This window comes from Oryzias latipes, chromosome 1 (assembly GCF_002234675.1).
Source record: "Oryzias latipes chromosome 1, ASM223467v1".
Classification (NCBI taxonomy): Eukaryota; Metazoa; Chordata; class Actinopteri; order Beloniformes; family Adrianichthyidae; genus Oryzias; species Oryzias latipes.
This window is the reverse complement of record NC_019859.2, coordinates 35441024-35466327: the sequence shown is the minus strand read 5'-3', so window position 1 is coordinate 35466327 and position 25304 is coordinate 35441024. Positions and strand designations below refer to the sequence as shown.

The 25304-nt window shown below is 45.2% G+C and overlaps 1 protein-coding gene across 4 annotated transcripts; it reads left to right on the top strand.

Moving 5' to 3' along the window:
- Positions 1-1196: 1196 nt before the first annotated feature.
- LOC105355002 (choline transporter-like protein 2) lies at positions 1197-24327 on the top strand. 4 transcript variants are annotated; one of them, XM_023965420.1, is made up of 22 exons: positions 1197-1391; positions 9475-9523; positions 11439-11512; positions 11691-11775; positions 11860-11944; positions 12023-12142; positions 12222-12279; positions 12351-12477; positions 14114-14197; positions 14298-14410; positions 14495-14626; positions 14703-14802; positions 15857-15949; positions 16568-16652; positions 16723-16985; positions 18644-18738; positions 19049-19152; positions 19224-19297; positions 19402-19472; positions 19553-19641; positions 22117-22201; positions 23888-24327. In XM_023965420.1, the coding sequence occupies exons 1-22, from the start codon at positions 1355-1357 to the stop codon at positions 23995-23997; spliced, it is 2133 nt and encodes a 710-aa protein (XP_023821188.1). In that variant the 5' UTR covers positions 1197-1354; the 3' UTR covers positions 23998-24327. The 4 variants fall into 4 exon arrangements, with proteins under 4 accessions (XP_023821188.1, XP_023821116.1, XP_023821142.1 ...); XM_023965348.1 differs by lacking the exon at positions 23888-24327 and adding an exon at positions 22398-23819; XM_023965374.1 differs by lacking the exons at positions 1197-1391; positions 23888-24327 and adding exons at positions 6101-6232; positions 22398-23819.
- The last annotated feature ends 977 nt before the right edge of the window (positions 24328-25304 follow it).

Genomic DNA, 25304 nt, shown 5'->3' with positions numbered 1-25304 from the left:
CCAGCAAGACTCAAAGGAAAGGTGTACAAGACAGTGGTGAGACCAGCTCTGCTCTATGGGTTAGAGACGGTAGCAGTGAGACAGAGACAAGAGGCTGAGATGGAGGTAGCGGAGATGAAGATGTTGAGGTTCTCCTTAGGAGTGACCAGGTTAGACAGGATAAGGAACGAGTACATCAGAGGGACGGCTCATGTTGCCTGTGTTAGCGACAAAGTCAGAGAAGCCAGACTGAGATGGTTTGGACATGTTCAGAGGAGGGATAGTGGATATATTGGTAGAAGGATGTTGGAGATGGAGCTGCCTGGCAGGAGGGCAAGAGGACGGCCAAAGAGGAGATACATGGATGTCTTAACAGAGGACATGAAGTTGGCTAATGTTAGGGTAGAAGATGTCCATGATAGAGTGAGGTGGAAAAGGATGATTCGCTGTGGCGACCCCTGATGGGAAAAGCCGAAAGAGAAAGAAGACACATACAAATATTATCATTTATCTGGATATAGTTTCCTCTGAAAGGCTCAAGAAAAGCAGGATATAGGCCTTTAAAAAGCTAGGAAAGTTTAGTTTAGCGTCATTTTTATTTCTCATAGAAAGAAACCTTCAAAAAAAGCATTTTCTTGCGTGGGTTTCGCTTGTCATCAAACTTCTAAAGTAAGCAAAAATTACGTATCTCTGTGACATAAAAAAGTTCTGAAACCACATTCCACGTGTGTAAATATTTACGCCGCGTTCGGAAACAGTTGTCTTTAAAAGAGCCGCTTTGATCCCAATAATTATTATTTCTTTAAACAATTAGAACTTTAGGTTGAACATTACAAGACATTGCCTAATATAAAAAATCATCCAAAGTCTTTGAATGATTGCAGACAGACAGAGGGAACAAATGTAGAATGAAAGCACAAAAGCATAATGAAATAAAGATAAACCTGAGCAAAGTGATGTGAGATGTTTGAACAACCACAGAAACCAAAGGAAAGTTTTCAGTCTATTATATCTTGTTTCCATTTTTTAGGCAGCTTCAGTGATTTCAGGAATAGTTTGAATTAATTTGTTAATATTCTGCATTTGTATTTGCGATAAAACATTTTTTAAATGATTTTTAATGGCTGGAAAAAAGTTTTGTATTGGTGGGATTTGATTGGATGAGAGAGCTGTCCTTCAAAGATCTGAGCTTTTTGATTGGTCCTCTTTTCCCCTCCCAGCGTGGATGACGTCATGGGCGCCCACATTTGGGCTGGTCTCGGCTCTCTGGCTGTAGCGGTCTGCCTCCGGCACTGATTTTTTTTCTCTTGACATTTCCATGGTAACTGTCCTGTCGGTGGTCTGATCAGCAGCGGGGAGCCGGTTGGGTTCGAGGATGGAGCTCGAGGAGAAAAACCAAGACTCCAAATACGGTAAGAGGAGCGCGTGCCGCTCCTTCCTCGACGATCTGCTGTTTTTTTTCCCCCTTTCTTTTTCTGTCGAGCGCGCTGGGTTCATCATGGAAACAAAGCCTGCGTGGAAGATGGGTGTGGACCCCGCGGGTCCGTGCGGATCATCCTCCGCACCCGGACCCCATTCTGGCTCCTGGAACGGGTTTAAACCCGCTCCTTGACGGTCTAGAAGCCTCTTATGGTGAATTTAGAAACAGCAGCAGCCAGACCGCGGTGGGGTTTTCATGTCCAGGTTCCTCCCACAGACCGACAGAGTCCGCCAGGTGTTCCTCCCAAAGGTCAGGTGATGCTGCAGACACCTTTGGGTGTCAGAACCCCCAGCTGAGGAGTCCAGAACTTTGCTGAAGTGTTGCTCTTCTGGCTGTAGGGCCCATCATGTCAGCAGGAAACCACAAACTCTGAAGCTGCTATTTAACTGGGAGGGCCTCCTCCTCCTCCTCCTCCTCCTCCTCCTCCTCACATCATCCTTAGCATAAAGTTTTTGGTTTTTCTTAATTTTAGGATTGTAATAAATGGGCGTGGCAGGTGTAAGCAGCTAGTTTGGACCTAAAGGTCGGCGCTGTCCGCTACACAATTATGCAGGGAAGAGAAACGACCTTAGATGACCTGATGGATCTGAAGTGATCAGCGTATCTAAGAGTCCTCGTCGCGTGAACGGAGATCCTGCAGCTCCTCCTCCATCACCTCCTCCACTCTGGTCCCAAAGGGCGAAAACGATTCTCTTTTGACCCGGAGATAAAGCTTGAAGAGGTCAAAAGTGTTGATGAGCAGAGTTTGACCAGAGAGCAGAGCTGGTGTTGCAGACGCTCTGTGACCAACTTTATCTGCCCCACTCACGCCGAGGACGCTCTGCACACGCTTCCTGTCAATAGCAGGCAGAGCACGCCGCCGCCGTCAGCGGCAGGAGGTCAGGTCGCTGGACCTTCTGCTGTAAGGGGAGTTCAGGGCCGGGAGCTTTGGTTAGAACTGCAAATGGAGGGAACTTTTGTTTTGATTACACTATTAATGAAATACCCTGAAAACACACGCACAACACACACACAACACACACACACAACACATTCTGCAGGCCTGAGCTGCTACCAGCATCCTCAGTAAGAACCTTTTCTGTGATGAAGAACACCTTCTTTCCATGCACACGCTCCATGCACACATTGCACAAACACGCTACATGCTCCATGCACACAAACAGGCTACACGCACAGGCTCCATGTACACATAACACGCACAAATTTCGCAAATATGCTACACGCTCTATGCACAGGCTACACGCGCACATTATACAAATGCACATGCTACACGTACACATTACACCCTTCATACACACATAACACTCACACGTACACACACGCTCCATGCACAAGCTAAACATAACCGCTACATTCGCGTTACACATTTTGCTACACCTACACACTCCATGCACATGCATTAGTTACATACACATGTAACACATTCACTTTCAGCACGTACATCACATGCACATGCTCTACGGACGTTACACGCACACTCTGCACATACCTCTCCATGCACATCCACGTTACACATACATGCTACACACACATGCACACGCTGCATGCACATGCACTAGTTACATGCACATCTAACACCTTTACTCCCTGCACACACGCTCCACTCACATTTTACACGCACGTTCTTCACGCTCCACGCACACACATGACCACAGTAGCCACTAACTAAGCCATTAGAGTTTGCCGGAAGAGGTTCATCTGATATCCCCTGAGGGCCCATTAGACCAGCCATGACATCATCACCCCCCCCCCCACACACACACACACGTGTGTGCGTTTCCCAACCCCATCTCCATCATCTCTAGACTTTTCCAGGTTCTGTAAACAGCCAGGAGGCTCCGAAGTCCCCGAGTGAACCAGGTTCACCCCAGAAACAGCAGGTGTGTCGCGGAGCAGCGCCACCGATGCCGGTTCTCCTGTTTCCTGGATCTTTACTGAGATCTACACCCAGGTCTGAAGCAACCGCACCCTCCGGCATTGATCCACTCATCCACCCACAGTCAGACGGTGTAGGTTTCCATTGATCGAGGGATTCAACCAGGAAGTGAAGATGCTGTTGAAGGAAACGGAGAAGCTTTGTCTAAATGCAGCGTCTTCAGGTTTGAATCCTCAGCCCGACTTGACGTTGATGAAAGCTGCTGAGCTTCAAAAAGCTCCCTTTGCTCAGAAGTGGATTGGATCAAATGGAAGCAAACAACAACACATTAGCTCTCACGTAAAAAACACTGTGGACAGTAATGCCGGAGCAGATGGCTGGATCCTCCTCAGGCTTCAGGCTGAAAGGCGTTTAGGGAAATGTCCAGCTGCTTCCTGTGTCCAGAGCAGCTTCTCTGTTAGGCAGAGAAGAAACCTTCATGCGGTTTCTGGAGCCGCTCGAACTGCTTCTTCGGACAAGCCTAGAACGGGCCCACCCACGGTTTGGAGGAATGTCACTTCAGCTGCTTCTGTGGTTTGGTGGTTCGAGTCTGGAAAAACAGCTCAGGATTGTGGCTGAGGTTTAGGTTTGGGAGTTCCTGCATTTGGAAAGGAGCTGGGATTCCCATTCACCAATAAAAAACCAGCGTCACAGTCACAGTACCATTCAAAGACTGATGGGGGCGCTGTAAGAGGAAACAATTTGTCTTTGAAATAGACCCATGTTAGGCTAATGCTAGTTTGAGGGTGTAAGGGGCTGGAAGCTAGCGGTAAAAAATGTAAACAAAGAGCTCTCAGCTCTCATGAGGAAAAGGAGGCGGGGCTACTCCAGAGTGACCAAGATTTATTGGTTGGTTCTGCTCCCATCCCGTCCCGTCTTGGTCCTGTGATTATTGGCAGAGACGACTCCCATCTCCTGGAAATCCGACAAGAATCCAGAAAAAATGTCATCCTCTGCTGGGAACACAGAGATTGGTCTGAAAAAGAGACAAAATCCAGTGAGTTCTGTGGATGGAAATGCCTGAGGTCAGTGGTCAGACTGGTTCCAGCTGATAGAAAGACAACAGGAACTCAAAGAACCACTGGTTCCAACCGAGGTCTGCAGAAGAGCATCTCTGAAAGAACAACCCGTCCAACCTGGAGGCAGATGGACTACAGCAGCAGAAGACCACACCGGGTACCACTGCTGTCAGCTAAGAACAGGAACCTGAGGCTACAATTCACACAGACTCACCAAAACTGGACCACAGAAGATGGAAAAACGTTGTCTGGTCTGATGAGTCTCCATTTCTGCTGCCACATTCTGATGGTAGGGTCAGAATTTGGCCTAAACAACATGAAAGCATGGATCCATTCTGCCTTGTATCAACGGTTCAGGCCGGAGGTGGTGGTGTCATGTTGAGTATTGTTGCTGACTATGTCCATCCCTTTCTGACCACAGTGGACCATCTTCTGATGCTACTTCCAGCAGGATAAGGCTCCATGTCATCAAGCTGGAATCATCTCAGACTGGTTTCTAGAACATGACAATGAGTTCTCTGGACTCAAGCGTTCTCCACAGTCACCAGAACCCAACAGAGAACCTTTGGGATGTGGTGGAACAGGAGATCAGCATCATGGATGTTCAGCAGACAAATCTGCAGCAACTGTGTGATGCTGTCATGTCAACATGGACCAAAGTCTCTGAGGAATGTTCCCAGAACCTTGTTGAATGTATTCCACAAAGGATTTAGGTGGTTTTGAAGGCTAAAGGGGTCCAAACGGGTAATGAAGTGGCTGCTGAGTGTGTGTGTAACCTCTTCTTGGTATCTGGACTCCTCCATCTGCTGAATATTGATGTTGTTCCATGAAGTGGGATGCTGTAAAGAGAGGCGTGGCTCCGTCTTTGTTGGACATGGGATGAGTGGTGTGGATTGTGTTTCATACTGTGATCTCTGTCTGAGTCACATTTCAGTGGAGGTGGTTTTGTTCACCGCAGGACTGGTGGGACGGCCTTATCTCAGGCGCTTGGCCCTGCTGACGTGTCAAACAATGCGTCATACTAAATCGTTGTCCTAACAATGCATCAAACCACATGATGTAGTCTTTGCTCCTGGGTTCTGTTTGCGGTTCTGCAGGAGGCCGGGATCGGGTGCATGGACATTTAGATGTTGTTTTATTTTATTGTATTTCAATTCTTATTTTTCATTTAATTTTCTTATTTTTTTGTTTTTATTTCATATTTATTTTTATTTTTTTAATTTAATTTGTTTTTCTTTTATATATATATATAATTTATATTATTTTATTTTTGTATTTTAATTTTATTTATTTATATATATTTTATTATCTTACCTGTATTTTTTAAACATTATTATTATTTTTAATTTTTTTATTTATGCAAAGCATTTTAACTGAAACTCTTTTATCTGGGGTTGGGATGATTGTTTTACGTGGTTTACGCTTTTTGTCTTCTATGTTTTTATAAATAGATATTTATTGTTACCTGTGAAGCACCATGTGACTTCTGTCTGTGAAAGGTGCCATAGAAATTACTGTACTACTACATCTAAATTGATTGGGTAACTATCATATTAGGGATTTGAACCTCCAACCAGCTAGCTGATGGGTGTTCATCCCGTCGAGCGAAGCCACGCCCCTCTGTCAGGCCTCCATCTGCTCTGCTGCAGCTTGTTGACGAGCTTGAGAGATAGACTGAAGGAGAATGTCTGAGAAACAGAAAGGAGGAAGTGAGCTGAATGGCACCGACCTCAAACAGGAAGTAGGTTCAATCACAGCGTAAAACTCGGCTGGTGGAACCAAAACAACTGGCGTTACGACGGAGAAGCAGCTCTGAAATGGCCAAGTATGAGCGAGCAGGTAACGTTTCACGGACGCTCATCGTTCTGGGGGGGCAGCTGAAGGATGGGGGCGGAGTTTATTTTGAAAGGCCACCATCGGGTTTCCCTCTTTGTGAGGAGATGCGAGCGCAGCAGGTTCTGCATTGGTGTGCCGCTGAAGCGTGTGGAGTCATCGTTCTTCAGCTGACAGCTTTTCTGCGGCCCTCGCCGCTCAGGGGTGGGCCGCAGGGGCCCACGCCGCTCAGGGGTGGGCCGCAGGGGCATGGCGGATGGTTCCCCCAACCGGGCAGGAAGTGCTCTGACTCTGATGGACCTGCTTTCGTGCAGCGCCGCTCGCTGCTGTGCTCCTCTGCCGGGGTCTGACCATGTTGCTCGTGGCTGATGCTTTCCCCTCTGTGGTTTCCAAGGCGTTTCCATGGCAGCCCTGCCGTCTCCGTGGAGCCATTTTGTGGCTTTCTGGGCATGGCGGGCGGTTAGGCAGAACAATCCTTTTGTGGCGGTGAAGACTTGGCCTCTCCGCTCCACCGTCACCCAACTTCTGAAGAGTTTCACCCACTTAACGTCTTTTCTGAGCAAAATGCTGGATGCAGTTCAGCAGGAAGCCGAGGCTGTCCCATGGGGCCCCCCAGAGAAGACCCCCCTCTTTGCTAAACCATGTTTAATTCTAAAAAAATGGTTCTTAGTGAAGCCATTGTCCAAAATCCAATTATCAAAGGTTATTGGTAGAACAGTCAATCAATACTGGATAAACCTCAGCTTCCCCTCTGTTTATTTAGGAAACTGCAATTCCAACCTCCACCTGTAGAGGCCAGTAGCTACAAAAAGGCTTTTTAAGCCTTAGAAAAAGAAAAACTTTATTGAGTATGAACACATCTACAAAGCATATAAACAGCAAAACAAAGCTATGAAAATACACAGAAACAATTTTTACACAGAATAAATACAGCGATTTGAATTAGAAAATTATAATTTCACAAATAATAAACAGAGAACAACAAGAAAATTACAGGAAATGCCAAGTTCCACCTCGTGCTTTGGGAGTACGATTTTTTTTTTAAGAGTATTATAAAATTGATTACATTTAAATCCCAATAACGTAGGAGAAAGAATTCTTGTTTTGCATTTAAATTGTAGATTGAAGAGGATGGAATTAACTGCATTTTCTAAGGGTGTCTTATCATAACTAAAAATGACTAACTGGTTGCAGGCTGTGATGCTCTTAATTTTTGAATTTGCCATTTTTCTGTTGGTTTTTTAAACATCTCAAATGATCTGTTTGAAAATGTTTTCAAGGAAGCGGGAATTACAAAAAAAAACAACCCAAAACACCTTTATTACCAGCAACAATAAAGGCAGATGTTGAACTCGCCAAAGTAGCGTTGTCCTGTGACCAGCATACTTTTTAACAGAGCATTGTGTAAATCCCGTGCATGGATCCCTGGGCAGAGCTGGGCCAAAATGATTTAGCATAGGATATAAACTTGTGAGGAATGTGGGCGTGGTTAGCAAATAACCACAGTTGCTAAGGAAATTAGAAATGTTACTGAAATGTTACCATTTTATGTTACATAAAATGGTTGCTATGGAGATAAAACCAAAAGAAAATCCGCCATTTTGAAAAAAAGTGGTTTTCAGTTTGTCACATGCAGTTCTGTCCAGCCTGACAGAGGCAGAAAGAAGTCAGTGGTCCATAGCTGCTGCTAGGCAAGTGAGGTCAAAGGTGGGCGGCGAGGGCGATGGCAGGTAGCACCAGCACGCCGTACATACATACGGTCATACACAGCTTACCAGAAATATTAAGGAGGGAACTAAGGTAATATGGAGTTTTTCCAATCAGAGTCTTGTAAATGAAATGATACCAATGCAACGGCTAGTTGGCAAGATCCTATAAATGGCAGTGATAGACATAAAGGAGGCAGTGATAAAGACTTTGGATTTTTTTTAAGCTGCTGATCTATAGATAGTGATTGTGGCCGAATTCCTTCCCTACTCACTACTTAGTGCACTACATACCGCGTTTGTCATTTTCTAGTGCCGTCTGAATCTACAATGCCAAAATCCAGAGCCCTATAAATTTCCCAGAAGTCTCTGCGAAAAACCAGTGTGCATCAATGCTCACTAAATCGGTGAATGTAGACCACAATGCATTGCGTCGGAACAATTTTTGCGAAAAAAAATGTATATTTCTTTTTAAATAAACCATCCATGTTTTCATTTTCAGAACTCAGCGGATTCATAAATAACGTTCATATTAATTAGATTTTAACTTTCTGAAATCGATGACGAAAAGTAGTGAGCATGGTGTCCGATTTTTTTTAAAAATTCAGGGCACTACATAGAGCTGCACTATATAGTTTGTAGTAGTAGTTGTAGCGTCAATGGCGCCATAATCCAAGACAGGAGGACAGTTATTTTTACCAGATTATGCTTTGCTGAATGAGTGAATGATGATTTATTTTAGCACAAAAAGCCAATCCTTGATTTAACCTTATTATGAGGGTCAAAGGAAAGTAAACTGTTCGGCCATGTACCCAAATATTTATATGAGCTAGCAGTGCTGTGCCATCAGAGGTGGAAGTGCTGCCATCACTAGGGGTCTGAGCTGACTGACCACCATAAATTGGGTTGTGTCGGTACTATTTATTTTACTTTATTTGTTTTTTTTGCTCTCAAAAAACATTTTTACATTTGCAACACAAATGTTTTAGATGCGTTGTGACTCATTTCACTTTTTTCCTTTGATTTATTTTTTAATTTTGCTGACATAACGTTCAGTTTAGCGCGACAAAGCTGCCATCAAACAGCTTCTGATTGGTCCAGATTCCAACCAATCAGGTGTCTCTGACTTTGTATGGGTTCTGTTTTAACGGGATTCTGCCGTTTTTAAACATTCTGGCCCGTTTCTCTCAGAGTAAAACCCAGAAGGAGCAGCAAAGCATCTGTATCTTTATTTATTTATGTCTGTGTAGCGACTAGCGTGTTTAGCGTGTTTAAAATGTCTGCAGCAGAAAAAAAACGTCTGAGATCCAATCTGTCCAGCCGGAAGTTACATTTCATTACAGTTAAGATTTGCAGAAAAACTCAATTTGAAAGCAAATATTTATTATTTTCATTTGCAACGTAGAAAGTTTTTTGTGCAACGTGGCGTCAGCAACATACGATCCTCGTTCACGCTCTAGCGTGCACGAGACGAGCTGCTTCCCACTCTTCTGCACGTCTTTGCATTCATGGCTTCTCCTTTTCTCCTTCTCTCGTTCTCAGGGGAGTCGAAGAAGTTTGACCCCAACTTCAAAGGGCCGATCCAGAACAGGTGAGGGAGTCCCTCGATGCGGAGCGTGAGAGTGAATGTGTTTGTGGGAGGTGTGAGGAGGAGGAGGAGGAGGACTCCTGCACCTCCTGGCAGGTTCCTCCCACATGTCCGGCTGCATCGATGCAGCAGGAGAACCGACAGAACCTCCCCAGTCTCCTGCTCGGATGTCGAGTCCGACTAGAGGAGACGACGAAGAGACACGGCGGTCAGAATGAGCGGATGATGACGATGATGATGAAGGCTCCTACAACAGACAGATTACAGAAACTACGTACATTTTGCACATTTTCCGAGATTCCGGTGTTTTATGCTAAAAGCGTGACATTCGTCATTCATAGGTGGGAGGTCAGTCTCTTCCTGTTCTGCTCCACTGTCTGAGAAATGATTCCACGGAAGAATATACACCATAACCTCAGAGATTTGAAAAGGATTTGTAATCAAGAAGGAGGAGTTTTGGGGGTTCTGGACCCGATAAAAGAAGGTCTTGTGCTGAGGATTTAGATGTTTTCACCAAACTGTCCAGGAGTTTTTACCGAAACCCTCCTGATCTTGTGGTTCTCCGTCGTCCTTCAAACTCAATTGAATTGGTCACAAAACAGTTTTCAACTGAAAATCTGGAATCATTTTAATTTAAAATACAGTTTTTTTTAATTGAGATCGGTTTCATGTTGATGAGGTAATTTCCCATCCATCCTCTTCCTCGCAGATGAAGAGCAGCTCCCGTAATCGCGGAGCTTCAGCGGCTGCTGGTGGCTCATCCGTCCGCCTGTTTCTGCTGAAACCAGCGTTTCTGCGTTTGTTGTGTTTCTCTGAGAGGGATCTGCTCCTAAACATGGAAGAATCCAGAAAAAAAAAGGGAACTCTGGGAAAACCCGTCCTTTACCTGGACGACGGAAGGATTCTTTTGAAATGCTTCATTCTTTGCATAGTTGCATGTGCTGATGACACAACCACACAACACAACCACACAACACAACCGCACACCACAAAACTGACCTCAGGTTGATCCATCAGAATGAGGCTCCGTAGTGGGCGTGGCCTCCACATGAGGCAGTGGGTGGTCTCCGGGGGGGTCTCCTCCCACACCTGGACCAGAGCATCCGCCAACTCCTGGACAGTCTGATGGATGGACCAAATCACAATGTCCCACATGACTGGATTCAGGTCTGGGGGGACGGGCGGGCCGGTCCACGACATCAACACCGTCGTCTAGCCGGACCTGCTGACACACTCCAGCCACACGAGGTCCAGTGTTGCATCAGGAGGAACCCAGGGCCAACCGCACCAGCATGTGGTCTCACAAGGGGTCTGAGGATCTCAGCCGGGTACCTACTGGCAGTCAGGCTGCCTCTGGTGAGCAGACGGGGAGCTGTGCGGCCCCCAACCGTTACTGAGCCACTGCCAAACGGGTCGTGTGGGACGACGTTGCAGCAGCAGAACGTTCTCCACAGCGTGACCAGACCGTCATCTGTGGTGAATCTGCCAATCGTGGCGTTCTCTAGCAGATTCCAAACGTCTTCACGGTGTTGGGCTTGAAGCAGACACGTGCACGCTTGTGGCCTGCTGGAGGTCCTTTGGCAGGACTCTGGCAGTGCTCCTCCTGCTCAAGGGAGGAGGCAGTGGTCCTGATGCAGGATTGTTGCCTTCCTACGACCTCCTCCACATCTTCTTAGGCCCGCCTCCTGGTAGCGCCTCCATGTTCTGGACGCTGGCACGTGAAATTGATTGTCAGTCAGTCTCGCTTTCGGTAGAGTTTGATGACACACAAGTGGGACCGACTTGGAGCGACATTGACTTTTTTTGGGGTTCCCTTTATTTTTTAAAGCAGTGTAGATCAACCTGTAGGCTTTTGTTTGTGCATAAATGATGTCAGCAATGGTGTAGTGACGGATGGATGTGTTTTCCTGGTCTGCAGGGGCTGCACAGATATCCTCTGCTGCATTCTCTTCATTATTGCCCTGTTGGGGTACTTCGCCGTGGGCATCCTGGGTAAGAGTCAAGAAGGACTTTACTTTTCTTCAGTCATAAATGAAAATGTGTACAAAATGTGAGCCCCCTTGGCCTCCTCCACCGTTCATGATGAAGAGTGAACCCTAACCCTGACACATTCCCGGTTCCTGGGGGGTTTTGTGAGTGTTGGACGTGACTCTCTGTGGTTCCTCTGCAGCCTGGTCTCAGGGAGACCCCAGGAAGGTGATCTATCCCACAGACAGCAGAGGGCAGTTCTGCGGGCAGGCCGGGACGCCTCTGGAGTGAGTCTCTGAAAGCACGCCATCTGTTTGTGCCTCTGCTCCCACGCCCCCCCCTTCTGACGTTTCTCTTTTGCGATCGCACAGGAAGAAGCCTCTCCTGTTCTACTTCAACATCCTGAAATGTGCGAGTCCCCTGGTGCTGCTGGAGTTCCAGTGTCCCACCACACAGGTCAGGACGGGCTCCTTTCCTTTGACTGCTGCTGGCGTTGAACCAGCGCGCTCAGAGTGCTGACTGCTTGTTCTGCAGCTCTGCGTGGAGAAGTGTCCCGACCGCTTCCTTACGCTGGTTAACGCCAAGATCGGCAAAAAGGAAGACCAGGACTACTACCGGAGATACTGCAAGGAGGGCGTGGACTTTGCCAAATCGGTAAATGAAGTGATCCCGTGGATAATGTTGTGCACAGGAGGTGATGAAGGTCTAACAGCGGATGTTTGTCGTGAATCAGAGTCCTGAGATCCTGAGGGACGGCCTGTGCCCCGCCATGCTGATGCCCAGCAAAGCTTGTAAGTAGAGGTTCGAGTCCCGTCCGGCGTCCAGCCTGACGCTCACACCGATGACGCTCCTTCCTTTACAGTCACGCGCCGCTGCCTCCCCGCCCTCAGGACCATGAAAGGTGGCGTGGTGGTGGTGGGCAATGAGACCACGTTCTATGATGGCGAGAGCGCCACCATCAACGCCTCTCAGCTGCTGGAGGCGTCCAAGTGAGTCTGCAGCCGACGTTCACAAAAACACAAAGGCCGTGACCTCTAACTACTACTTTTTAACGCTGGATATGACGTCATCAATTTCACAAAGTTAAAATCGAATTGATGTGAGCGTTTCAGACACTTATTTATGAGTCCAGTGTCTTCTGAAGATAAAAATGTTGATGGTTTATCAAAATAAATACATTTCTTAGGTAAAAATTGTTCAGACGCAATGCATTGTGGTCTATATTCACCGATCTAGTGAGCATCGATGCACACTGGTTTTTCGCTGAGATTTCTGGGAAATTTCTCGGGCTCTGGATTTTGGAATTGTAGATTCAGACGGCACTAGAAAATGGTGAACGCAGTAGATAATGTGTAGGGAAGGAATTTGGAGACAACCTATGGTTCATATGATTGACCTTGGAGAACCAAAGAATGATTCGCTTCTGGGATTAATTATTAGACAGTTTGTTTGTTTTAGGTAGCACCAACTGTGACCAAAAATCTAAATGGAAAACTAAAATGTTCATTACAAAAAAAGAAAAACAAAAAAGGAAAACTGGCCAAATTTGACCCCAGGGTTATAGCAAAGATGACATTTTCACAGCATACGTGCTACGCTAATGCTAACACGCACAAAGCAGTATGAATCAAGAGCCTCTCTATTTTATTTACCGTCCAGATTTCCCTCCATTTTAAAAACGTCCCTCTGAAAAAAATCTCCGTATGAATGTCACACAAACCCTTTCAAATTAAAGCGACTAAGGTCAAAGGTCGTGGTCACGTCAGCAAATCACTGGACGCAAAAACATTTTAAAGATCACAGCGAAAATATAAAAAGCCAAAGAAATATTTTTAAAAAAAACAGCATTACATTAGAGAAATCAAAACGAAACTGCAGAAATTCAAATGGAAAAAACAAAAACGAATAAAAGCTTTTCTACAGAAACAAAATGTATAAAAGACAATGAGAAACTGGAAAATGTGTCTGGGACATCGCTGATAGGATGATGGGATGCAGCATCGCTTCACGTCAAATAACGATGGACAAACGTCATCATCCAACCTACCTAACACACCATAATACCTAACCTTACCGGCTTCTCGTTGTCTTTTGTTTAGAACTTTTCATTTTGGTTTCTGGAAATTAGTTTTGATTTTTTAAAACGTAATGATGTTCTTTAAATATTTGTTTTGTTTTTAACGTGGTTGTGATCTTTAAAATGTTTTTGCGTCGAGTGATGTGATTTGCACTTCAGGGCCACCGTACACAGGTTAATCAGGAGGTTTCATGCTGCTTTTGTTGCTTCATCACACGATGAAAAGAATGTTTTTCAAGCTGCTTCATTACAGGGAGTGAACTTTCAAAATAAAATGCAGAGGTAAGCCTTTGGAGGTTTTGGAAATGATGACAAACGGATGAGAGTATTTATATTAGGTAGTATTTTTCTGCCTGAGTTGTGGGCGTTGCTGTAACGTTTCACACCAAGGAGGGAGAATGTCGCCATGGTAACCAGGAGGATTGTTTGCGATGCTGCTAAACAGAAATCTTCAGAAAAATATAAAAAAAATCTTCAGGGAAGCAGGAGAGAGTTGGGGAAGACTGAGTTTGTCGGATTCTCTTCTGCATGGCGTCCTGTCCCTGCAGGAAGTCAAACATCGCCGTTGAGGCCCGTGAGGTGGCCATGAGGATCTTCGAGGACTATACGCAGTCCTGGCACTGGATCTTACTGTGAGTCCGCTTTGCCGCCGCTGATCGGGTGACGGCTGGAATCGAACGCCGTCTCTCAGTGACACAGAGATGTTCTGTCTTTGGATGTGTGCTCCTGCAGCGGCCTGGTGATCGCCATGGTGGTCAGCCTGGTCTTCATCTTCCTGCTGCGATACCTGGCGGGCGTCATGGTGTGGGTCATCATCGTTCTGGTCGTCCTGGTCATCGGATACGGTGAGTCAGCGCTCTCTGAGCGGCCTGCACCCGGCAGCGATTCCTTGCTGAATAATGGAAGGGCCCCTCTTTGATGCTTTCTAGGGATTTACCACTGCTACATGGAGTTTGCGAGCCTGAAGGGGGAGCCCGGGGCCAACGTGACGATCCGGGACCTGGGCCTGCAGACGGACTTCTCGGTGTACCTGCAGATCCGGCAGACGTGGCTGGCCTTCAGTGAGAACGACCACGGCACCGCCGCCGTTTCCGCTGAAAGATCCGCCGCTCACCCGCTGACCTCCTTCTTCTGCAGTGATCATCCTGGCTGTGGTGGAGGCCGTGGTCATCCTGCTGCTCGTCTTCCTCAGGAAGAGGATCCTGATCGCCATCGCTCTCATCAAAGAGGCCAGCAGGTGAGTCCCGCCCCTCAGGTGTGTCTGTCAGAAACAATTAGAGGAAATGCAAAGAAATCAAATGCAGGGAGAGATTTTAGAGATAAAAGTAGTTAAATTACAAAACAAACTAATTCTTCAATGTTCTATTAATCATACATTTTTAAAGGTTAACTTCTGCAAACTATATACATATCATTTACTATAATATGGATTTAATAAATGGCATTACATAAACGAAATGGTTTATTAGTTACATTCAGGTATTAAAAAGGTTTATTTTTTTATTTAAAAAGAGTATAGAATTAATGTGAGAGATTCTAACAAATAATGCTAAAAGTTTTATGATTTTAATAGTTTGAATGATTGTCAGTGTTATTGCTGTTTTATCCGGACATTGCTGCTTTTATTCAGGCCACAATTGAAAACAAAAATTTTATCTTAATCTGGGTCCATAAATGTCAAATTAAATAAATAAAATGTACTTACGGGAGGCGACATTTATGCAAGGACAATCCCCAAGACTGTGGGAGGGGGGGGGCATCCCCCCGTCCCCCCGAAACTTACGTTAGGTTCTGGGAACCATGAACACAAACTGGTGAGTGGAACGTAAAGACTTTATGGGGGGAGTATTTGAAAAGCGTGTTTCAATACTATTTGTGTAGAAATGTGGGCATTGAATATACTAAATTGGGGGGGGGGGGGGGTTAAAGGTTTTTATTCTACCCAATCCTTTTCCAAGGACTATATCACACTGTTATTTATCTATTTTATTTTGTGTTTGGAAATAAAAGTCAATCAATCAATGAATCAATTAATCAATCAAATGAAACCCAGAGATGCATTTTCTTTAAAAAAAACAGTTTTATATTGTTTTTACTTTGAATTTTTTATGAGAATTGATCATTTTTGGTTTAGTCTGAAGCCTCCGTAGCGAGGAAACATTTTTCCTGCTCAAACAGGATCATAAACTCAGAATTCTAACCGATTGTGCAGAACCAGCTTCAGCTTCCAGAAGGTTCTGAGATTGTCGGTCTTTGTGTGTCAAACTCATCCCTGACCTTCCCGTCCTCAGAGCCATCGGCCACGTCATGTCGGCGCTCTTCTACCCGCTGCTGACCTTCGTCCTGCTGGCTGTAGTCATCGCCTACTGGGCCGTTACTGCCGTGTATCCTTTGGCCAGCTGTTGACTTTATATGGTAGCTGGACAGAGGGACCCCGCCCCCTCTGGCGTTCTAAACAGGAAGTGGCTCTAAGAGGCTAAAATCCCGAAGACTTCCATAGAGAAACAAACAGCTGTTACTCTGTCATTCTATTGGTCAGAATGACCGTTCTGGATCTTATATCTTTTTCTTACCTCACCTTCTTCTTGATAATCCTCGTTTTTTCATGATATTTTTCAAGTTATTCAAGTTACAAACTGACCAATCAGATGGCTCAGTAAAAGTAGGTGGGGCCTGCTGGCCGCACACATTGTTTGATTGACAGATTTCGTGTAGCCCACGTTTAAGTGGTAGGGGTGTGGCCTTTCAACAAGCTCACCCCTGATTGGTCAGAGTGTTTGCCGTAGAAACAATGACTCAGACCAACTTGGACCAATTCCTGCTTCCTGACGTCTGGCTCCAACATGGTGGCGTCCGTAAAAACATGGAGACTAAAGGGACTTCATTTGTTTGGAGCCGGAAGTGAAGCCTTTTCTACGGGGGACTCGGTCCAGTTCTCTGATATGGCCGGTACCGCTAACACACAACAAGGTTTCCGCTGCCTCCTTGACCGCTCCCATCAGCTTCCTGTCGACGTCTAACAAGCAGGTGTACAAAGTCTTCAACAACTCCGAGTGTCCGTTCTCCAGGGACACCTGTGACCCCCAGGTAAGGCTTCCTTCGGGCTGAACTGCTCTTGGGTTTCCGCAGTAGCAGCATCTCCTCTCTTCGTCCTCAGACCTTCAACGCCTCCAACGCCTCCGCTCAGTGTCCGGACGCAGAGTGCCTGTTTGCCTTCTACGGCGGCGAGACCATCTACCACCGATACAGGATCGTGTTCCAGTTCTACAACCTCTTCCTTTTCTTCTGGTGCGCCAATTTCGTCACGGCCTTGGGCCAGGTGACCCTGTCAGGGGCCTTTGCGTCCTATTACTGGGCCTTCAAGAAGCCGAACGACATCCCTGCGTACCCCATCTTCTCCTCTCTGGGACGGGCCCTCAGGTTGGCGCAGACCTTTGTGTTTTTCAAAGGATTTCTCTCAGTTTGAATGATGTTCAAATGTACAAACAATTCCAAAACGGGAACCCAACGAGAACAGTGGAGAATAAAATCCTCCCAGAATAAAACGTCTTCCAAGGATGTGAGCATTGATAGTGGGTTTAGGGCCCGACGGAGCTTTTCAAACAGAAACTTGCAGACGCCACAGTTCCTCCTCCGGGGTGAGATGTTCCTGTTCAGGTGTGAAATTCTAACATCAATGTCCGTCCAGACAGAGTGTGATCAGACATTAGATAGAAGTAAACCTTTCCTGTTGTAGGTCAATTGCAATTCATGGAATTAACTGTCTTTTGCTAAATGTCAGAATGAGGGTCTTTTTTAAACAAGTCTTTACTTTATCAGAGTCAAAGTGTTCAGTCATTTATTCGTATCGGGTACTATTGCCTTGAAACTGCAGTACTTCAAATGTCTTAGATATCCTTCCACAAGCCTCTCACTAGTTTTGGTAGGAATTTTGACGCATTCCTCCTGACAGAACTGGTGTAACTCAGCCATGCTTTTGGTCGCATGCACACGCCTTTTCAGCTCCCACCATAAATGTTCAATAGGATTTACCAATAATCAATCTAATGTTGATGTTGGGTCTCCTATTGAAACCCATCTGAGACGCAAAGGAAGATCATTTAAAAAAAAAGAAGTATGCATTTTGTAAATGTCAGAATAATAAAATAAAGGCAGCATCTCTTGATGTAATGTAACTTTTTGAACACAGCATTTAAAAAATTCCCTTAAAAAAAGAAAATACTTTCACACATTACAAAAGAAAAGCCACTCTGTGAAGGTTACTCCAAAACGAGTTTTTACTCGTAAATGTATTACTTTGAAAACAAAATTATATATTTTATGGGGGGTGATTCCTCATAGGAGGAGAGCACCCCCATCTTGGTGAGGTCCAGTCACTGCTGCAGTGCAGCAGGATACATTTTTGGCAAAATGCCAGTTCATTGTGTGGGTTAATTGACTTATTATTTATTTATTGTTATTATTTATTATTTTTATTGACTTACTTTTGATTTATTATTATCTATTATTATTATTATTGACTTGTTGTTGGGTTTTCTTAATAATTTAAATTACATGTAAAAGAGGTCTAAAACTTCTAAATGTTTAGAAATTATTTTTGAAAATTCTTTGTAATAATTTTTTTATCTGTAAGAAGTCCTGCAACTATGCATTTTTCATCAAGTTTGAGCTTTTAAGGCTGACTGTTTCACTTATTTAACAACATCAAATGATGTGTCTATCAATGTAATATATAATATATTTATATATATATGTATAAATATATATAAATATATATTTTATACAGTAATAGCTACTTAGATGCCACCAAAGGCTATAGAAATCATTGTCATGTGGGCGTGTCTCCTCTAGCGATATAACTCATTCGCCCCAATACTCCATCGTAACTTAAAGTGGAGAAACGTCTGTATTGCAGAAACTTTCATGTATTCTAAACAGCTGGAAGCTGTAAAGTTTTACCCAGCAGTCCTTTTTAAAGCCGTCATATCTAGAAACGACTATAAAATGTATATTTCCATTCAAACCCAGTGGCCTTCTGGGATTTGGAGGACTGATGCTGGCCTCTCTTTGCTGTGTAGGTACCACACCGGCTCCCTGGCTTTTGGCTCTCTGATCCTGTCTTTGGTCCAGGTCATCAGGGTCATTCTGGAGTATCTGGATCACAAGTTAAAAGGTTTTTTATCTTCATCCTTTATTGTTGCTAAATTATTAGAACAATCCTTCAACGTGCTGCTTTTATAGTCAGTTTTATATTGAACCTTTGTTCCTTCAATTAAAGTCCAATTAAAGTTTTGGTGTTTAAATTCCTTTGGTCCTTTTTCTGTAAATGCTGTTTTTTGTTTCCTGCAGTGGGTTAAATAAAGTTTTTTTTGAATGGTTTTGCCTTTTGAATGGCTTTGGGTTTTCCCAGCTTTGCAGGTCATCTGCATGCAGCGTTTCTTAGACTCAGCTGTTCAGCTTTTGTCTCACCTGTTGTCTTCCAGGTGCTGAGAACAAATGTGCTAAATTCCTGCTGAGCTGCATGAAGTGCTGCTTCTGGTGTCTGGAGAAGTGCATCAAGTTCCTGAACAGGAACGCCTACATCATGGTGAGCTCCGGCGGCCGGACACACATCTTCTGCCAGCGTTCCTGCAACCGCCGTTCTCTCTGTCGCTTCAGATCGCAATCTACGGGAAGAACTTCTGCACCTCGGCTCGGGACGCCTTCTTCCTGCTCATGAGGAACGTGGTCAGGTGGGTTCTCCGTCCGGGGCTTTAGCACGCTCCCATTGGCTCTCACGCTTTTCATTTTGCGTCACCGGTTTCTGCCTGTGCTGCTCCTGCACGCCTCCACACAGGGTGGCCGTTTTGGACAAAGTGACGGACTTCCTGCTGTTCCTTGGGAAGCTCCTCATCGTTGGCATTGTGGGTGAGGGACGTTTTTATATTTAGAGATCGCAGCCGCGGAAAGAAACGTGTGCGTGAGCCTCTTTCCTTTCATCTCCGCAGGGATCTTCTCTTTTTTCTTCTTCTCTGGGAGAATCAAAGCTGTGGAGGAGGCTGCACCGTCTCTCAACTACTACTGGGTGCCCATAATGGTAGGAGGCGGGGCGTCCAACGCCTGATTTCCACTGGTCAGTCTGTCATGTGTGTCAGCGCAACGCGTACAGCATGGAGAGAGCGTACCTCTTGATTTGTGACTCATACAGCACATTTTGTGCGTAACTGTGTGTACTCTCAATTGTGTATTCACATGTACACTTGAATATCAAAAACGTACAAAACGCGCACAACTTGAGATTGCATCAGCTTTTAACTACAAATTCAAAACGACTCCTACGTATGCTTTTGACTTTTGTGTACTGCAAGTACACACAGTTACACACAAAATGTACTGTTTGAGTCACAAATGAAGAACGTCAGTTTGGTGGCAAAAAGGCGGAGAAACAAGTCCGGGTTACAAGAACAAACGTCGGTTTTATTTACAAAATAAAACTTTGTACAGTTTTATATCAAATCTAAGGTGAAGTGCTGCCGCAAGAACAGCCAGTCTGCTGCAGGTTTATGAGCTCAGCTTTGGTGGCATCTAAGCTCAGCTAAAAGTCCACAAAACTAAATCAGGGTCAGGTAGGAAGGGGTCAGTAATGGGCGTGAGAGCATCAGAGAGGAAACTGGAGTCAGGATCCACGCAAACAGTCAGAAACAGGACCAGGAGATCTGGAGGTATTCCAGAAAGCAGGTTATGCTAGCTCCCACGGTAAGTTTGAGGCTAAGGAAGTTGATAACCTCAGCTTTCAGTTCCAAAAGCAGAGGTATGTTTCAGGGTATGTCAAGTTGCCATGGAAACTCATGCTCTGAACATAACCTGGTCTGGAGCAGGTTTAGTTGAAGGTTAGTTTGTTTACAGAGAGGTGAAGCAGCATGGCGTGTCCATTTGAAGATGATTTAGTGGATGAAGAAGCTCAGATAATACTTTTTCCACCATGAGAGGCTGATAAGACCACATATGGATGTTGGAAAGAGAAACTTTATACTTTGATCTAACTTAATTATTTGATTCAGTTAAAATATATCATTTTTTTAGTTAAGTCAGTTTAAAAATAACATGTAGTTTTCAGACATTTATTTTACTTTCATTCAAATTTAAATCAATTAAGTAGGTGTAACTTTGGTGCTGCTGTTACATCGGCACCACAAGGGATTGTGGGATACCATTCCCTTTGCCTGTCTGGACGGATTTGGGTTTAAATGTGGGTTTTTTACCAAATGCGTTTAGTTGTTTAGCTGTTTTACTGTGTTTTGTCTAGTTATTTTGTCCTGTTATGTTTAATTCTTTCTGCACCATGAGTGAGGGGGGAGGAGGGGAGTTATTTAGCACCCCTACCATTACTTAATGAAATGACGATGACGGAAAATTCTTTAATGAATTTATAGACTCCGTGCATTTTTTCCCGTCCTTTTTGTTGCTATAAAAATGAGTATATCTGCCGGCTCAAACTTAGACATATGAGAGTTCAAGAATTATAATTCATTAAGTAATATGACATTTAGTTAGATAAATATGTAAATTTGAGTTGTATAAACAATTATTGAGTTTTATAGACGTAAGAAATTAGGTTGAATAAATTTAACTCAATTATTTGTTACCAATAGAAGTAATTCATTTAAGTTGGCAAAATTGGATAAGTTATATTTATATGCGTCACAAGGAAAATGGAAAAGATCAGAAACTTGTGCGTTTACTTTGTCTGTTCTTCTTCTCCAAGCAGAAACTCTTTCTTTTGCTGATGATGCAGCCGTGTTACTTTTTTGATGGACGTATAATCTTCATACGCCGTCATTTAAATCTCAGACTCCGTCTCACTGAAGTATAGCGCTTTCTTTTTTTCACCACGTTTCCATGGTGACTCCGGAAATCGGTGATCCATTGAGAATGTCTTTATGTACCGTGCATTAACCCAGGGTTACCAAGTGGAGCGTAATTACGCCAACTCATATCTGGTCTTTTGGAACCTACATACCCCGAGTAAGCAAGTTCAGGTGGATTTCAGCCAGAGTTCAGGCTTAAAGTCAGGCTAGTTTAAACATGCTTCCTGGAATACCCCCCAGGTTCAGATACAACGCTCTGTAAGGTAAGGAAGGCAGAGCGGCACAAACAATATTTCGCACTGATTGAGGCTCAGTGCAGTGCTTAAGTATGATGTGATTGCTTGCAAATCAGAGTCAGGTGTGCGGCATCCAGGAAGTGTGTGCGGGGGTTGCTGGGAGATGTAGTGTGTCCAGAACTCTGGAGACGGTTCCCGCCCCTGACCAGAGGGTGAGACAGAGCTCTGGCAGGCGGCCAGTTTAACACTGCTGATAACACCGGCATCCGTTTAGGTGAGGAAGAAGAGGCCATGGGGCCTGACTGCTCAGGTTTTTGGATGATTTACTCGACACGATGGGGGTTTGAGTAGATGTAAAGTCACAGTGCAGCAGAGACGCTCCGCAGACGGACCAGTGTAAATGTTTCCACCTGCAGTTTTTCATTCATCTCCAGTGTGTCTGAGGACTTCTTCACCTTTGTCCTGCAGACAGTGGTGGTGGGAGCGTACCTGATCGCCCACGGCTTCTTCAGCGTCTACGCCATGTGTGTGGACACTCTGTTCCTCTGCTTCTGTGAGTTCTCTAGTCTCGGGTTTCAGGTTTGCTTCTGTCCAAAGCTGAGCTGTTGCTCTCCGGTTCTTTTCTGCTACGTTTCTGACTTCTCTTCTTCTTTGTCTCCCATTAATTTCACTCGGTTTTCACACGTCCGCTTCTCCTTGGCTATCCCACGCTTTTCCAATAATCCAAAAACGCTCCGCTCTGACAAAAGGTGAGGACTTGGAGAGAAACGACGGCTCCTCAGAGAAGCCTTACTTTATGTCTCTGGAGCTGCATGAGATCCTCTCCAAAGTGACCAAGACGGAGGAAGAGTGCAATGGTGTAGAGCAGGCGGATGCCGCCAGACAGGCGGACGAGGAGACACCTCTTCAGCAGGACGGAGAGGTCCAGCTGAAGCAGCAGCCGGTGCTGACGCAGGAGAACGAGCAGGAGCAGCTCCTGCAGTCCGACACCCAGGCCTTAGCTCCAAAGGAGGGCACTGAGGAGGAGAAAGCCAGCGAGGCAGAGGAGGCAAAAAAGAGCGAAGAAGAACAAGCAGAGCTGAAGAAAGTGGAAGAGAAGCCAGAAGCAGAGGAGAAGCCAGAGGAGGCGCCAGCTGCTGAGGCGGCGAAGGAGGATGCTGGAGAAAAGATGGAGGAGAAGGCGGAGGAGAAGGCGGAGGAGCCTGCGCCCGCTGTACAGGAGTAGCGGTCGCATAGGAGGAGGCGATTGGAGCGTGGAGTTTCGTGATATGGACCTGTTTCATGTGTGGCAGACAAGCTAAGACTTCAGATGCGAGCGGAGGAACGTCGGCCGTCGGAGAGGCGGGGGCAGACCGGGAAGCCCGGGGGCATCTGCGTAGCTTGGAAAAAAAAAAGCTCCGTTGTGTTGGTTTTTGGGCATTGTTGGGTTGTTTTCATATTGTGAAGATTTGTAGAACATAGTGAGTGCTGAACACGTGCCTGATGAGCGTCAGTGTTTGTCGTCTTAACCCCGATCCCGAATGCACTACGGAACCACGGAAGAACCCTGTTTACGGTCCACCGGACCCCTCCATCACCTGTTTACAACTCGACCAGCTGACGCCAAAACCGCTCCGCCACCTCCACGCGTTCTGGATCTTTCTTCCTGGGAGGCTCGCGTAGATGCATTCGCCGTGTTTTTGTCGTGTCGTGGCGACCACGGCGGAGACTTTTTTGGGAGCTGCCTTTCTTGTTTACAGACTGCCTTGCTCTGCCTGTCCCTCCCCACCTCAGCCTTTCTCTGAGTGCTGCATGACATTGACCGGCCTTCTGAATGCTTTGCTACTAACAGTGTAAGTGTCTCGATGCTTCTGTGTTTCTTGACTGTCGTCGTTCTCTAGCTCCTGGATGTTAACGCCACTTAAAGGCGACTGTAAATCAGCGTAGTGGATAAAATGTGACTCCCCAGACGCTTCTGTGTTTGAAAAAGCCTCAGAATCCAGAGACGTTTGGTCTGTGGACACAAAAGTAATCGTACAAGTCACAGTGGGTTGTTGTCATTATTGGCTTGTGAGCCCTAAAAAGGCGGTGAGTACACGTGAACCCTGAGCAGACGTTCATGTTTGCTCAAAATGTGTGAATATTTCAGATCCAGAGAGAAACAAAAATTAAAAAAAGTCTTTGTCCTTAAATGTCTGTTTTATTGGCTTTAACCAAACGTGTGAGGAAGCGAGGTTCAACTGTTGTGTCCGTGTCGCAGTGGAAGACCTGGAGCGCAACGACGGATCGGCCGAGAGGCCCTTTTTCATGTCTCAGGACCTGCTCAGCCTCCTGAAGAAGTCCAACCAGGAGCTCAGATCTGCAGACTAGTGTGTGCGTGCGCGTGCACGTGCGCATGACTGTGCCATCCTCTTTGTCTGCACCTCCCCCCTCCCATCACCTACTCCTCATCGTCGTGTCCGCTGATGAAATCCTCCGTTTAACAGCAGATCGATGAGATTATAAAAGCCAAAAGAGATTTTCCTGAAGACCCAGGTGGTTACCGGTTATTTAATGCTCAAAACAGGAACTTTTTTAACACGCATGTTTTACGTTTGTGGCTTCATTCTTCTGTTCAGTTTCTGTTTCGTCTGAATTTTTATAATAAAACAGTTTTCCAGTTTGTGTTAACTATTAATAAAGTTTGTTTTCATGTTCAAATTTCTTGCATTCATTTTGTTTGTGGTTTTGCTTCAATTTGTGTTGAAGTTGCATTCATTTGTGTTGCTTTTTTTGCACTAAGAAGTCGAGCTCCGTGTCGGAAAAGGGAGGTGATGGTCTTTGTTCCATTTGAGGAAGGGTCCTCGGAGCTGGAGATGAGAATGCATTTTAGTTATTGGGCCCCTTTCTCGGAACTCAAATTCACCTGCCAGAAGTGGAGACTCTGTCTCCCCCTCTGGTCACCGCCATCAATAAAACTACCATTGTACCGCCCCATCCCACCCCCACAAAACCCTAATATCATCATACAAAACAAAAGGATCTTTGTTCACCAAATGATGTAATTGCTTCTTTATCCAGAAGGGGGCGGTGTAGGAGCAGCATATCAACCCAGGTGTGCTGACAGCTCCATTCGCTCCTGTGTGACAGTAGCTGAGGGGATGATGAAGATGAGCTGAATCAGAGCAGAGATACCAGCATGACAGCAGGGTGGGGGTGGGGGTGGGGGGTGCTGATGAAGACCCCCCCCCCCCCCCCGGAGATACAGAACACCTCCCTGGACTCCCTTCAGATTAGGTTATGCTAGCTCCCACGGTAAGTTTGAGGCTAAGGAAGTGGATAACCTCAGCTTTCAGTTCCAGAAACAGAGGTATGTTTCAGGGTATGTCAAGTTGCCATAGCAACTCATGCTCTGAACATAACCTGGTCTGGAGCAGGTTTAGTTGAAGGTTAGTTTGTTTTCAGAGAGGTGAAGCATCATGGCGTGTCCATTTGAAGATGATTTAGTGGATGAAGAAGCTCAGATAATACTTTTTCCACCGTGAGAGGGTGATAAGACCACATATGGATGTTGGAAAGATAAACTTTTTACTTTGATCTAACTTAATTATTTGCTTCAGTTAAGATGAATCATTTTTTTCACTTTTGTTAAATCAGTTTAAAAATAACACGTAGTTTTCAGACAGTTATTTTACTTT